At 41.2% G+C, this 14814-nt stretch overlaps 1 protein-coding gene and 1 non-coding gene across 2 annotated transcripts in view; both read right to left on the bottom strand.

Moving 5' to 3' along the window:
• LOC126355648 (cytochrome P450 4g15-like) overlaps nt 1-14541 on the bottom strand; it is a 154517-nt gene extending 139976 nt beyond the window's left edge. The window contains exon 1 of the mRNA XM_050006013.1: nt 14324-14541. Within this exon, the coding sequence (XP_049861970.1) occupies nt 14324-14541 (218 nt within the window). The remainder of the gene's footprint in view (nt 1-14323) is intronic.
• Trnat-ugu (transfer RNA threonine (anticodon UGU)) lies at nt 11856-11930 on the bottom strand. Its single transcript has one exon. It is a non-coding gene; the product is annotated as a tRNA-Thr (tRNA).
• Nucleotides 14542-14814: the final 273 nt, after the last annotated feature.

The following is a 14814-nucleotide window of genomic DNA, read 5'->3' as shown; positions in this document are numbered from 1 at the left end:
CCTTTTGCATGCAGTAGCCAAGAGTTTCCCTATCGGGTCTATACGGTTGTTTCTCGCCGTTGTCGTCTAACATTAATTGTATTACAGAATAGCACCATACCTAATGTGACCACACGTCCTGCTTTGTGCGTGACAGTCCCGCTTTCAGGGTGTCTGGCTCACTGTCCTCAGCCAGAGTAAAAATTTCTCGGTTTTGCAAAGAGACCAGACGATAATTGATCAGACGTACCCCCTACTTGCCTGTATTGATTACATTCGAAACGCAAGGTTGAGGGCGGCAGCGCAGGCAGTGTCAAGTGCAAAGAGCGATTAACGTGCGAGAGCGAGACAAATGTCGCCGCTCAACTCAACCAACAATCACATCGCGCGCGTGCGAACTTGAGGTGTTTGTAATGTCAGTAAAATGGCTCAGCGCAAGCGTACCTTTAATATTACTTTGCAAAATGAGTATCGATGTATAAAACAATGGCGTGGCCCATCAGATATTACGTGTGAATAGTGTTATAATGATTTTAGTGTTGATCACAGTGATGCCACCGATACTGAGAAATATTTAAAATCGGAAAAACACAGGCTTTCCGATCAAGCTGCTGCATCCATCTCGTCAATGCTTACTATTTTTCAAGATTTGCCGACTTCGGCTGTACGTGCATGGGAGTATTATACAGTTCAAGAAAACCACAGCTTCTTCTCAAATGACTGCGCCTCTAATTTAATTAAAACATTTTTTTAAAATTAGATGTGCTTGTACAACATACCATGCTATTGTTGTACATGTGTTGTCACCTATTGAGATGGATGAACACAAAGAACATCTTTGTGAAGCCCACTGCATATGTTTATTAACGGATACTTCAAATCATGGCTCTATAAAATTATTCACTGTTTTGATTTCATATGTTTTACCTTATGAATGTGTGAAAGTCAAGGTTTTAGAGTTTCGAGAGAAACCTGGCGAAACAGCAGATACTGTTGACGTTTATTTGAAGGAGGTAAAAATGAAATCATCGTGGGGCTTTGATGGCCGGGAGTCCTCATCCGGGGAAGTTCTGCGCCGGGTTGCAAGTCCTATATCAGGTGACGCCACACTGGACGACTAGCGTGTCGGTGATGATGAAATCATGATGAGGACAACAAAACAAAATAAGTGGTTCAGATGGCTCTGAGTACTGTGGGATTTAACATCTGAGGTCATCAGTCCCCTAGAACTTAGATCTACTTAAGCCTAACTAACCTAAGGACATCAAACACGTCCATGTCCGAGGCAGGATTCGAACCTGCGACGGTAGCGGCCGCGCGGTTCCAGACTGAAGCGCCTAGAACACAACATAACACCGGTACACGAGCGGAGAAAAATCTCCAACCCGGCCGGCAATCGAAACGGGCCAGTTGCATTGTAGGCAAGCACGTTGCCACTAAGCTAAGCAGGCGGCCTTTGAAGGAGGTATTATCGTGTAATGATTTAAAGAAGAAAGTTGTGGCATTTTGCGGAGAGAATACTTGCTGAAATTTTGGAGGAAAGAATTGAAAACGCAGTAATAATGTTTACGCAAAATTGAAACTGTCACTCGGAAAACAACTCACTGAGATTGGATGTGGAGCACATATACCCTAGTCTCCAAAATTAAAACAACGAACTGCTATTTCCCCGTATTGTGTCTAATTCACCGTATAATGATACAAACTGTCAATAGATGTCCTTACAGTCGTGTTCTGAACGGAAAATGGCATTCCTGTCAACGAACAACCACATGAACGATGACGTCAGGGCATCTATTAAACGAGGTACTGCTTGCAGGTAGCCCCACATCCACAATCACTTTGTATACAGCCACCGATGGTGCAGTGTGGCACAAAGAAGACACCTACCAAACACTCAGCGCATCTGGAGGAAACGTCGAACACCATTTCGGAACCGAAACATTATGAAAAGTGGCCGATATCGAGGAGATCCATAATTTTGTTGGGCAAGGATTATGTTGACCCCGTGAACACCTCATGAAATTGTATCGGTAAATCACCAAGGTTTAAATGCTGTCACGTATCGTGATGAGATCTTGGGACCTCATATGCGGTTGTTTTGAGGTGGTGCGGGCCCAGACTTCGTGTTGATGGACGATAATGATCGACTTCATACAGCCAGAGCGGTTGATGTTTTCTTGGAAACGGAAGATATTGCATGCACGGCGTGGCCTGCTCGCTCTCCCAATTTGAATGGTTCAAATGGCTCTGAGCACTATGGCACTTAACATCTGAGGTCATCAGTCCCCTAGAACTTAGATCTACTTAAGCCTAACTAACCTAAGGACACCACACACATCCATGCCCGAGGCAGGATTCGAACTTGCGACCGTAACGGTCGCGCAGCTCGAGACTGTAGCGCCTAGAACCGCTCGACCACCACGGCCGGCTCCCAATTTGAATCCCACGGAAAGTATGCTCGGCCACCACGGCCGGCTCCCAATTTGAATCCCACGGAACGTATCTGGGATGCACTATGGAGACAGGTCGCCTCGTCCAGCATCCACCACTACTCTCTAAGACTTAGGAGGAGCTCTTCCGGAATAATGGGCATTATTGCCTCAACATGACATTGGTGATGTCATTCACAGTACATCCCATCGTTGTCGGCCCTGAATTGCTGCCAGAGGTGGTGACACCCTACACTGAGTACTTTAACCAGTTGTAGGAATGTGTGTGCAAATCTTTTAAGTTGGAAGAAACGAAGAACATCTTTGTCTAACGTTATGCGTATTTCAGTACTTTATGTTCTGTATTCTTGAATTGTTTCTACTTTACTATCCACTGTTTATACTGTTTTGTGGTAAAATCTTGCAAAATTTCCGTTTCTTCCTTTAATTTTGGACACCATTGTGGTTCACGACGCGATAAAACAGCATCAGATTGTCTATCTGTGGATTTTGAATGTATCTTTGTTAAAATTTACTCACTTTTTTTACGTCTACAGCGTTCGAGTGGAAGCTTTCCGAGAGTTCTGTGACGCCAGTGACGCAGAGTATCAGAAACGGCTGGGCTACACCAAAACCATTTGGCTCACTTACATGCCGGCGCTTGAAAGAATTTTAAAAATATTGCAGCCCTTAAAAAGCTATTTCCTGAGCATCGATAAATGGCCAAATATTTAAAAAGACATTTAAAATATCCTACCTCCGAATTATGGTTATATTTTTTGTATGCGTAGGCAGAGACTTTTCATCAAACGGTGTTAAAAAGTGAAGCACACGGCGTATCTGTATTAGAATTTACAAAGAAAATGAAGCGTCTCCGAGAGACCTCACACCTTCCGTAATCTAATTCCAAAATTACAGGAAACTGACGCTACTTTTCAGGTTGTAGTAACTTCGGCGGGTGAATTTTATAAGACTAGCAAAGACTATCTGAATCTGTGGCGTCAGTTCGATACGGAGTTAGAAGTGTCTGAATGCGCGACTCTCAGAGAAGTACCTACGTGGGAAGAAATATGGAGGGTGAGGGATTTGCTGATTACACGAGGATTTCATAGCAGCGACTAGGATACGGACGTGTTCCATGAGTTTTCGCTTATTTCCAGCTACATCACAGATGAAAAAATATCAATCTGCAACGCCCAAAAAAATGTTGCCACTGAACACAGTTGAGTGGATATGTTCACATGTTTCCATGACAACAATCTGAAATGTACGAAATTTCGTATAATGTTTGCCTAAAAGTAACGTAACCGTCGGAAGAGCTTTTTCTCAAATGTATGAGATACGGACAAGTGACAAAACACAGTCGCAGCTTTGAAAGTCATTTTGATTACCTAGACCGATATCAACAAATTATATGATAAGCTCCATTCCTACTTGAAAACTAGGCCCGACATTTTGAAACTGATTTTTCCTTCGACAAATATAAAACGAATGCGTCTGCAACTACAATCTAATGTTGGTTTATTCAAATCATATATCATGAATACATTGTTATCATGTCATTCTTTTTACATAAATTATAAATAGTAAAATAAGTTTTTTCCTCAATTCTGCAAGTGTCCCGCTCTGACAAAAAAAGTAAATGGTCGCTTTAACCACGCCTAGTTTGGAACTATTTTACGAAGTGCAGTAACAATGAAGTAGACGTACAATCGCTCCATTTCCTGTAATAGATTGAGAACTGGAGGGCCAGCTACGAACTTGCGACGTCATATAAGGTGAAAACATATGAGTTAACAATTCATACATAGTTTACAATAAAAACTGTATTTAACTAATCTGTTCCCTGTCTACGTAATATACAACTACCTGATTGGAGCCCTTGAAAACGGACAGATTAACACGAAAAACAGAGATCTTCAACTCAGTTGTGATCATATAGCACTGATTATTCCTAATGCCCTAATACTGATATGATCCTCGATTGTAACATGATTTTTGAGCAGAGCTTCATAACAGATAAAATCAATAGGAGAACACTTGTGTTTTTGTAGTATTCGGCCACTTAGCACTTCCCGAGAAAAGCAGCGAAGGGTGGACGAACAAATTTTTGGTTTTATATGCCTGTTTAGTTCAGTGTTTAGATTCTATGTATCTTGAAAGTAAAGGAGAGAAAATTTTTCAATCTTTGTTCGATTTCTACTTTTACTACAGGAAGTAATAGGAACAGGATGCCAAAAATAGTTTATTTCAGAAACCGTTTATTTTGAGCGGTTTTAACACTCAGGTTAAAATAGCGTCGAGAAAATCGATATGACCGAAAACCAGTTGTTTCAGCGATAATCGCTATCCGAATGCTGCAGCATAGGGGCAGAAGTTGCGCAGCAAAAGTCTTTATTTTAATTATCTTATAACCGCGAGTGCGGTGTGCTGATCACATGACCTTCCATATTCACATCCTGTGGTGTCTATGGACTGAGGACGATACGGCTGTCGGCTAGCACCGTTGGACTTCCGAGGCCTTTCCGGATGGAATTTAATTTTATCATTGTAAAACGCATAGCTGTAATTATTATTTTGCTGACTTTTCCAATGGATAGCTGACAAGTCAGCATTCGTCTCTGAAACCCTCCTTCACGTCTAATTCCGTTTGGCACCTATACTCACACGTGCTACTTCAGTTTAGAACACAAGTAATATTTTTAACGGAGTGCTTAATCAACCTTTGGCAGTATTGTATGAATCATACTCCACGGAAAGTCAGTTTCTTCCACATCTTATTTCATCCAAACAGGCAGTCATAAAAAATTTGCCTCCTGTCGGCAGACGCAGATTGCTGAGCTCTTGAAACTGAGGTGAGCAACATACAGGTCACTTTATTCGTTAACTAGATATTGTGGGGAACGTCCAAGAAGTATATCCATAGCGTCTAACAGACAGCTTAAAAATTCGTAACGTTGTGGCAAGGTTACGTGACCTTAGTGAGTGTTTTAGCTGGAACTTCAAAGTTCAAATAAATACTTTACTTGATTCAATGAAATCATTTTGTACATCATAATAATTATACCGGGTGATTCAAAAAGAAAGAAAAGATTTCAATTGTTTATTACAGACCAACTGTAAAAGATAGAAACACACCACGCGTGCCACTGGATAGAGGAAGGTTCAGAGTTTTGACGCAGCTGCGCCGTCGTTTGCTTGTAACAACATGGTGACTACACCACAATGAAATCATTTAGATTTACGACGGGCATACAAAATTATTGGAAGCTGGTTGCATATACGAAGGGCAGAGCACTGGTCGGACACCCGTGTCCAATGACAATGTTCAGCATATCTGAAGTCCACAATACAGGCAGGCCAGGACCTTCAGCTTCGCCAAACAACGGTGTGGCGTTTTCTGAAACGCTACCTGTTTGTGAAGTACTACGAGTTGCTGTTACTGTAACAGTTGCGTCCCGGCGGCCATAGCAGAAGGTACGAATTTTACATTCCAATTCTCGTGCATTTGGCAGAGGACACTTTTTCCGAACGACTCACATTTTCATACGAATCGACGTTTCAGCTGTCGGGAAAAGTAAACAGCTATAATGCGAAAATAACGTAAGGATCTTTTAGGAGGTAATCAGTTTGGCTTTGGGAAAGGCAAAGGCACCAGAGAGCCAGTACTGAGATTGCGGTGGATGGTGGAAGCGTGACTGAAAAAAAAATCAAGACAAATTTAAAATATTTATCGACATGGAAAAAGCGTTCGACAACGTAAAATGGTGCAAGATGTTTTAAATTCAGAGAAAATTACGGGTAAGATATACGGAAGACGGGTGATATACAACACGTACAAGAACCAAGAGCGAACAATAAGAATGGAGGGGGGGGGGGGGGGCAAGAAAAAAGTGTTGAGATTAAAAAGGATATACGATAGGGGTGTAGTCTTCCGCCCATACTGTTCAGTCTGTACATCGAAGAAGCAATGACGGAAATAAAAGAAAGATTCAAGTGCCAGATTATAATTCATGATCAAAGTATATCAATGATAAGATTTAATGATGACACTGCTATCCACACTGAAAGTGCCGAAGAATTACAGGATCTGTTAAATGGATTGAACAGTATAATGTGCACAGAATATAGACTGAGAGTAAGTAGAACAAAGATGAAAGTAATGAGAAATAGCAGATATGAGAACAGCGAGAAACTTAACATCAGAATTTGGGATCAGGAAGCAGACAATATTAAGAAATTCTGCTATCTAGGCAGTATAATACCCATGATGGACGGAACAAGATGGAAATAAAAAGCATGTACGGAACATGGTAGAAATAAAAAGCAGAATAGCGCTGGCAAAAACGACATACTTGGCCAAGAGAAGTCTACTAATATCAAACATAAGTCTTAATGAGGAAAAAATTTCTGAGAATGTACGTTTGGAGCACAGCATTGTACGATAGTGAAACATTGACTGTGAGAAAACCAAGCAGAAGAAACTTGAAGCATTTGAGATATGATACTACAGAAGAGTGTTGAAAATGAAGTGGACGGATAAGGGAAGGAATGGGGAAGTTCTTCGCAGAATCGGAAAGAAATATATGGAAAACACTGACTAGAAGAAGGGACAGGATGATAGGACACCTGTTACGACATCATGAATGACTTCCATGGGACTAGAGGGATCTGTAGAGGGTAAAAACTGTAGGGAAAGACAGAGATTGGAATACATCCAGCAAATAATTGGAGTACGTTGCAAGAGCTACAAGGTAAGAAACTGAGGGTCACAAAATCCTGGAGTCGTCGTAGAATATGGAAGAGACTCGCTGAAACAGAATATGTTTTGTGCCGTTTGTGTTCATAAAATTTATGGACCTTTCTTTTTTGTGGAGGAAACTGGCAGGAATTTCATACTTGTACAGGCTGCAAAATTCGTTGTTTCCTTAACTTTACGAAGATTCCAATGATTTAATTTTTATGCATGACGGTGCCCCATATCACTTTCACCTCGAAGAGCGGCGTCGTGTTAACCAATCGATCCCACAACATTGCAATAGAAGAGGTGGACAACGAAATCTTGTTCATTGCTTTTGGCCACCCAGCTGACCAGACCACACACCTTGCGATTGTTTTCCGTTGGGGTACGTAAAAGACAGTCTTTCTCCCACATATGGCAGCTACTCTTCAAGAGCTGAGAAATCGAAATGTTGAAGCTGTCGATTGCTAAAGAGCTACGTGATGACTCGTGTGTGTAATGAAATGGACAACCGTTTCGATGTTTCTCGAGCAATGCATGACGCTCGTGTCGAGTGTTTGGTATGGTGCTGTGTCTACATAAGGCTTCGACGCTCCTCTATCCAGTGACATGTGCATTGTGTCTCTATCTTTTACAGTATTTCTGGAATAAACAAGCGAAATTTTGTTTTTATTTATGGATTCTCCCGTTACTTTCTGGTAGAACAACTTCATCTTTAAGGCAGAAAAAGAGGCACATTATTTTTGTTCTAATGATTTTTGTTTATTTCGAAGTAGTTTTCAGATCATTCGGCCACCTTCTGATTATTAGGCCATCAACTAGGTCAAAATAAACATAACCAGCAGAACAAAAATAGCGTACCTGTTATTCAACCTTAAACAAGTGAAATTTGTTCATCCTTTTTGAAACACCCAGTGCTCTTAGCAATTCGTTAACATCAAAATTACAGCATTATGACGTGTGTACCGTAACTGAAGTGCAATACGCGGTGTAGCGTCCGGATATACGCCGACACGGTGACTTGCGGACACCGGCAATGCGATTTGCGGACATGCAAGGACACGTAACAATATGCAGCGCAGAAGTACTGCAAGTAATATTGTTGAAGCTACACACAGCGGTGACCTGCGAACTCGCTCCCACGTGGTTAATACGGGTACGAACACCTGTGTTGGTCAAATGTTGCATGGTTGCACATCTACGAGGGTTGGAACTTTAATAGTGGCAACTATTTATTTACAGCTCGTACAAAATAGATAAGTGTTTCAAAGTTTTACTGACTTTCAGAGTAGTCACCAGCATTCTGTATAACTCGCTGCCAGCGATGTGGAAGTCGTAGGGTACTCTTAGCAGTGCCAGTTGTGTTGACAGTTCGAGCAGCGCGGTCTATTGCCCGACGAATTTATAGCAGTTCTGAAGCGAATGCCGTGAAGTGTTTCCTTCGGTTTATAAATCGAGTTGAACTCACGAGGGCTTAACTTAGGAGAGTTGCGTAGGTGGTGTAGCCCTTAGCAGCCTCATCAGTCAAACAAATCAGTAACAGCTTGCACTGTACGTGCTTGAGCATTGTCCTGCAAAATGATGGTCAGGTCCTGCAGAAAGTGTCATCGCTTCTGTCTCCATGCTGTTCATTTTTGGAACACAACCTACGACCAGCGACGGGTTCACGTATCAAGTACAAAATTAATGTCACATACTAATGTCTATGATCCCTTGGCGGTATAGAATATTTAAGCTTCTGACTTAGTCCAGACAAAAGATTCGGTGATTTATGTCATATTTTTTTTAAACACGTAAACCTGCTCGTCAAAACCTATAGTCATTATCACATACATTGCATTCACCATGCGTCAGAAGTATAACAGATGAACACTACTGCATGGAAACACAAAATGTAAGTTGTAGTCATATTTTTGTAAGTAAATAAAAGCAATTTCGTTAAATCTTCTATGTCTTTCTATACAAACTGAAGTCCCCTGCTCGCTTCTTTTTGTATGTCCGGGGTAGCAGAGATTTTGATACGGTCTTGGAATTCTCAGGATCAATATCTTGCCCGTATGTAAATCGGAAACATTCAAAAATCTTCGCTTCCGTGAAACACGTCTCCTCTATTGAACAAGGGCTCATAGCTCCTCAGGTATGCATTTTACAGCCCACGTTTATTGGATAGTTTTTCCTTGGTTTGGTCCATACTATGACCTCTGAAAGTTCCCTACCCTACGTCATAGCAACGAAAGTCCCAGTACATGTATTGTACTGTCATAGGTATCAGCGCGGTTTTTGCTCATAACTTTCGACTCGTTCGTTTCCGGAAAAAAACCATTACTTCATATTGATATATTTATCCTTTTCCTTCACCCTCGAAAGTTCGCAACATAATTACAGAATCATCCTGCATTTACATACGAGGGTTGGGACTTTAATAGTGCCAACTATTTATTTTCAGCTCGTACAAAATAGACACTTGTTTCAAAGTTCTACTGACCTTCAAAGTAGTCACCAACATTGCGTATAACCCTATACCAGCGATGTGGAAGTCGCAGGATACTCTCAACAGAGCCAGTTGTGTTGACAGTTCGATCGGCGTGGTCTATTGCCCGACGAATTTGTAACAGTTCTGAACCGAATGCCGTGAAGTGTTTCCTTCGGTTTAGAAATGGAGTTGAACTCACGAGGGCTTAAGTCGGGTGAGTGCATCAGGTGGTATAGCACTTAGCAGCCCAGTCAGTCAAACAAATCAATAAGAGCTTGCACTTTACGTGCTTGAGCATTGTCCTGCAAAATGATGGTTTGATTCCGCAGAAATTGTCATCACTCCTGTCTCTAAGCTGGTCGTAGGTTGTGTTCCAAAACTGAACAGCATAGAGACAGAAGTGATGACACTTTTTGCAGGACCTGACCATCATTTTGCACGATAATGCTCAAGCACGTACTTGCTGTTACTGATTTGTTTGACTAATGGGGCTGCACTCACCTGACAAGAAACACTTCATGGCATTCGCTTCAGAACTGCTACAAATTCGTAGGGCAAAAGACCGCGCCGATCGAACTTTCACATCGCTGGCAACGGTTATACACAATGCTGGTGGCTACTTTGAAAGTCAGTAACACTTTGAAACACGCATCTATTTTGTACGAGCTGTAAATAAATAGTTGCCACTATTAAAATTCCAACCCTTGTATAGTTATAGGAGCGAGCGCTTGTAACTTTGACGATCTGTAGCGTCGTTGGAGGCCGTTTTCAGTCATAGGTTCCTATGTAAAACTTGATCTACTGTGTTCTCCCTACAACCACTAGAAGTGTGTCACATGAATTGTAAAACGCCCTGTATATGATTAAGTTTGCACAGAATCCTCTTTACGCGAGTCCTACTTGAATTTAGCCAGTTTTAATTTATGTAGGTATCTTTCCCTGTAATAAATTATTATGGACCAACTTCAATTACCAACTAATCACCAGAATACAAAGAGGAGTTTATAAGCGAAAATTCTTTCCATTTTCTAATGACATCAATTCAGTCAACCAAAAATTCTACGGTAAAATTTTATACAATTAAATAATCAGTTTCAGACATCGCAGTATAAGGTATTACTTCTAAATTTGCCCTAAAATGCTATTTTTTCCTCGTTAGTTATCAGAAAATTTTCCGGGACTCCAGTGCAAGGTTTTTAGATCATTAACCCTTTATAGGTTTGTGGTCGATATTTTAACCACACAACATAAGTCTGAAAATCTCTGTAATATGATGTCTGTAAACGACTCTATTGCATTCAGCTACTCAATGGGCACAGTCTGTGCTCAACAAAGAACCAAGAATGCATTTACTTTGTTCCGTCAACATATGGTATCACTTGTACTTTGTGGTCGATAAACTAACGACAAAGCAGTTTCAGTTTTCAAAGCGCGGACTGCGTCGTACTTTTGCTGGATTACGTTTGCAGAATTAAGTCGATCTATTATGAATTTTTGTGTGATTACGTATGATGACAGTAATATATCTCCAGTAACAATGTATCTATTGCAGATCGTTGTGAAATGATTTTTTTTGTTCTAGTCTCGTGTGTGTAAGAAAATGTACATAATCTCAGTTTTCGTCGAGTTCATATAATATTTCAGTTTTCAGTTGTATGGCTCAACAAATATATCTCCAGAAACTATGTTATTATGGTTCCTCAGTATTTACTTGACACTTTTAGCACACAGTTTCTAAAATATAGCATTGTGCTTAATTGTTATAGGGAGTCTTCACAGAAGCTGACTTCCACGTCAGTATAAAAAGGTCAACTTTTTGCGTGCAGTGAACAGCATAGAGCATGGGAAGTCGAGCAAGAAATTTACAGTGCACAGATTAATAGAATTTTGCTGTCTAAGTCTTTACTTTCACAGAATTAAATCGGTTTATTGTACTACTATAGTGCAATATAGATATATTAACAATAATATGCCTCTCTTTTCTTTCTGTCTAGTGCAAATCAGGCTTGAGCCCATCTGAGATAGAACCGCTGCTCATGGGAGATAGGTTTAATGACATCGGCTCCAATTCTATGTAGGAGACACAGGTGCAGAGAATATTCTAGTAGGAAGTTCCAGAGGCAATACTGGCCATCGAACGGAACTCGTATTTTACCAAATTATAATTAAGTTAATACCTTCGGCTGCTGATGGGCGTTGATATATATCAACGGGGACAGGTGAAAATGTGTGCCCCAACCGGGACTCGAACCCGGGATCTCCTGCTTACATGGCAGACGCTCTATCCATCTGAGCCACCGAGGGCACAGAAGAGAATGCGACTGCAGGGACTATCTCACGCACACCTCCCGCGAGACCCACATCTCACCTTGTATGTCCACACACTACATTCGTAGCGTACCATCCCAACACGCTCATTACTCGTGGAAGACTTTCTTACCAAGTTCAGTAAGAGTTGGGGGAATGAGTGTGCATCCTCACAGCAGAAGGTGATGGGCGGTATTGCCAGAACTACATATCCGAAAGAACAGACACCATATCCGTATAAGTTATTTTACCAAGTTCAGTCACACAGTGAAGAAGTATTAGAGAATATTTCTTGTTTACAATCAGATCCTGAAATTTCTAATATGCCTATAGTTACTCCACAACAGCTGAAGTTTCCTGAACGGGGAGTGGATCCATGTCAACAGAACACTAAAACATTTTACTACTATTTGATTCCAGAGTTCCTGTGAATCCGCTCTCCCCTCTAGCCGTGGATGAAAATTTTTAATTGTTAACTGATGCAGCAACGTAAAATTCCTGTATACTTTATAAGAAGACTAGCTTTCCCACCAGTTACACTAAACCTCTCTCACATCTAAAATTTAGAAATATTTTGGCCAATAAGCAAATTAAAAATTTCTCCTCAAAAATGAAAATGGAACCGACACCCAGCAAAGTTGATCAAATTTTCAAAAATGCCCTACAGGATTCCAAGGGATGGAATGGACTGAGCGTATGCCTACAGCAGGTACAGCAAGTAGGTGCACATTTTGCAGCTAATAAAAGAAACCTTAACTTAGAAAGTTAGAATGCAATGCTTGCAACGTAGCTTTGCACAGAAAATGTCTTGGACCCTTCCACCACCAGAACTAAGCAATGGAACATATCTGATTTACGCGTGTTAATTTTTTTGTATTTTTATCATGCAAACAAAAGATAACAACCAGTAAAACTTTGGTTTCTTTTCTTTACTGCTATTTTAGAAAAAGACCTCATTTGCAGAATGTGGTTCAAGTACTGACTACGAAAATAGGTGTTCTGAAAAATGGATTGTGGTGGATATTTAATAATTGTTGCCATAAGATTTTTCAACTCATGAATATTTTTTATCTATCTAGGTGTGAGAAGTACTGTAACAAATTACATTTCAACGCTCTCATTTAAACATTACGTTTCAACGCCCTCATTTAAAAAGGAAGTTGTTGTTGTTGTTGTGGTCTTCAGTCCTGTGACTGGGTTGATGCAGCTCTCCATGCTACTCTATCCTGTGCAAGCTTCTTCATCTCCCAGTACCTACTGCAACCTACATCCTTCTGAATCTGTTTAGTGTATTCATTTCTTGGTCTCCCTCTACGATTTTCACCCTCCACGCAGCCCTCCAATACTAAATTGGTGATCGCTTGATGCCTCAGAACATGTCCTACCAACCGATCCCTTCTTGTAGTTAAATTGTGCCACAAACTTCTCTTCTCTCCAATCCTATTCAGTACCTCCTCATTAGTTGTATGATCCACCCATCTAATCTTTAGCATTCTTCTGTAGCACCACATTTCTAAAGTTTCTATTCTCTTCTTATCCAAACTAATTATCGTCCATGTTTCACTTCCATACATGGCTACGCTCCATACAAATACTTTCAGAAACGATTTCCTGACACTTAAATCAATACTCGATGTTAACAAGTTTCTCATATTCAGAAACGCTTTTCTTGCCATTGCCAGTCTATATTTTATATCCTCTCTACTTCGACCTTCATCAGTTATTTTGCTCCCCAAATAGCAAAACTCCTTTACTACTTTAAGTGTCTCATTTCCTAATCTGATTCCCTCAACATCACCCGACTTAATTCGACTACATTCCATTATCCTCGTTTTGCTTTTGTTGATGTTCATCTTATATCCTCCTTTCAAGACATTGTCTATTGCGTTCAACTGCTCTTCCAAGTCCTTTGCTGTCTGTGACGGAATTACATTGTCATCGGCGAACCTTAAAGTTTTTTTTCTTCTCCAGGATTTTAATACCTACTCCGAGTTTTTCTTCTGTTTCCTTTACTGCTTGCTAAATATAAAGATTGAACAACATCGGGGAGAGGCTACAACCCTATCTCACTCCTTTCCCAACCACTGCTTCCCTTTCGTGCCCCTCGACTCTTATAACTGCCATCTGGTTTCTGTACAAATTGTAAATAGCCTTTCGCTCCCTGTATTTTACCCCTGCCACCTTCAGAATTTGAAAGAGAGTACTCCAGTCAACATTGTCAAAAGCTTTCTCTAAGTCTACAAATGCTGGAAACGTCGGTTTGCCATTCCTTAATCTAGCTTCTAAGATAAGTCGTAGGGTCAGTATTGCCTCAGGTGTTCCAAGTACTTCCAAAGTAAGTTTCGCCCTAGAAATGTTCAACAAGTGAGTAGTGAGTAGCTGTACACTCACTTGAAGATGTCTCCGTAGCGCTGGTGAACGTCTCTGAGGCTGTGCACGAGTGCGGGGAGCCTGAAGGGGAGCCTCACGTTGCCCAGCAGTGGCACGGTCGGGGGACCAGCTACTGAGGTGCGCTGTCTGCTGAACCAGAGCCACGCGAGAACTGACGCCAGCGCCGCGGCCAGCGACGTGGCCACTGCGCAAACGACGGCGCACAGACACGCAGCCATACTGCGAAACTAGTTGCCTAGCGCGCCTTTATTAACGCTGCACTTTCTGGGATAGTGCCGAGGCGGGATCTTCCCAGCACAAGTGTACGTGCATCCTTAATCTACATCTGTGTGAGTACTCTGCAAATTCCCAGTTAAGTGCCTGGCAGAGATTTCGTAGGACGACTTTCCATTCTCGGACAGCGCGCGGGAAAGAGGGACACTTACACCTTTCCGGACCAGGTTTGATTCTTCTCTATTTTTATTATGATGATGATTTCTACCCTCTGACTA

This window comes from Schistocerca gregaria, chromosome 3 (assembly GCF_023897955.1).
Source record: "Schistocerca gregaria isolate iqSchGreg1 chromosome 3, iqSchGreg1.2, whole genome shotgun sequence".
In the NCBI taxonomy this organism is placed as follows: domain Eukaryota; kingdom Metazoa; phylum Arthropoda; class Insecta; order Orthoptera; family Acrididae; genus Schistocerca; species Schistocerca gregaria.
This window is presented reverse-complemented; position numbering and strand designations above follow the sequence as displayed.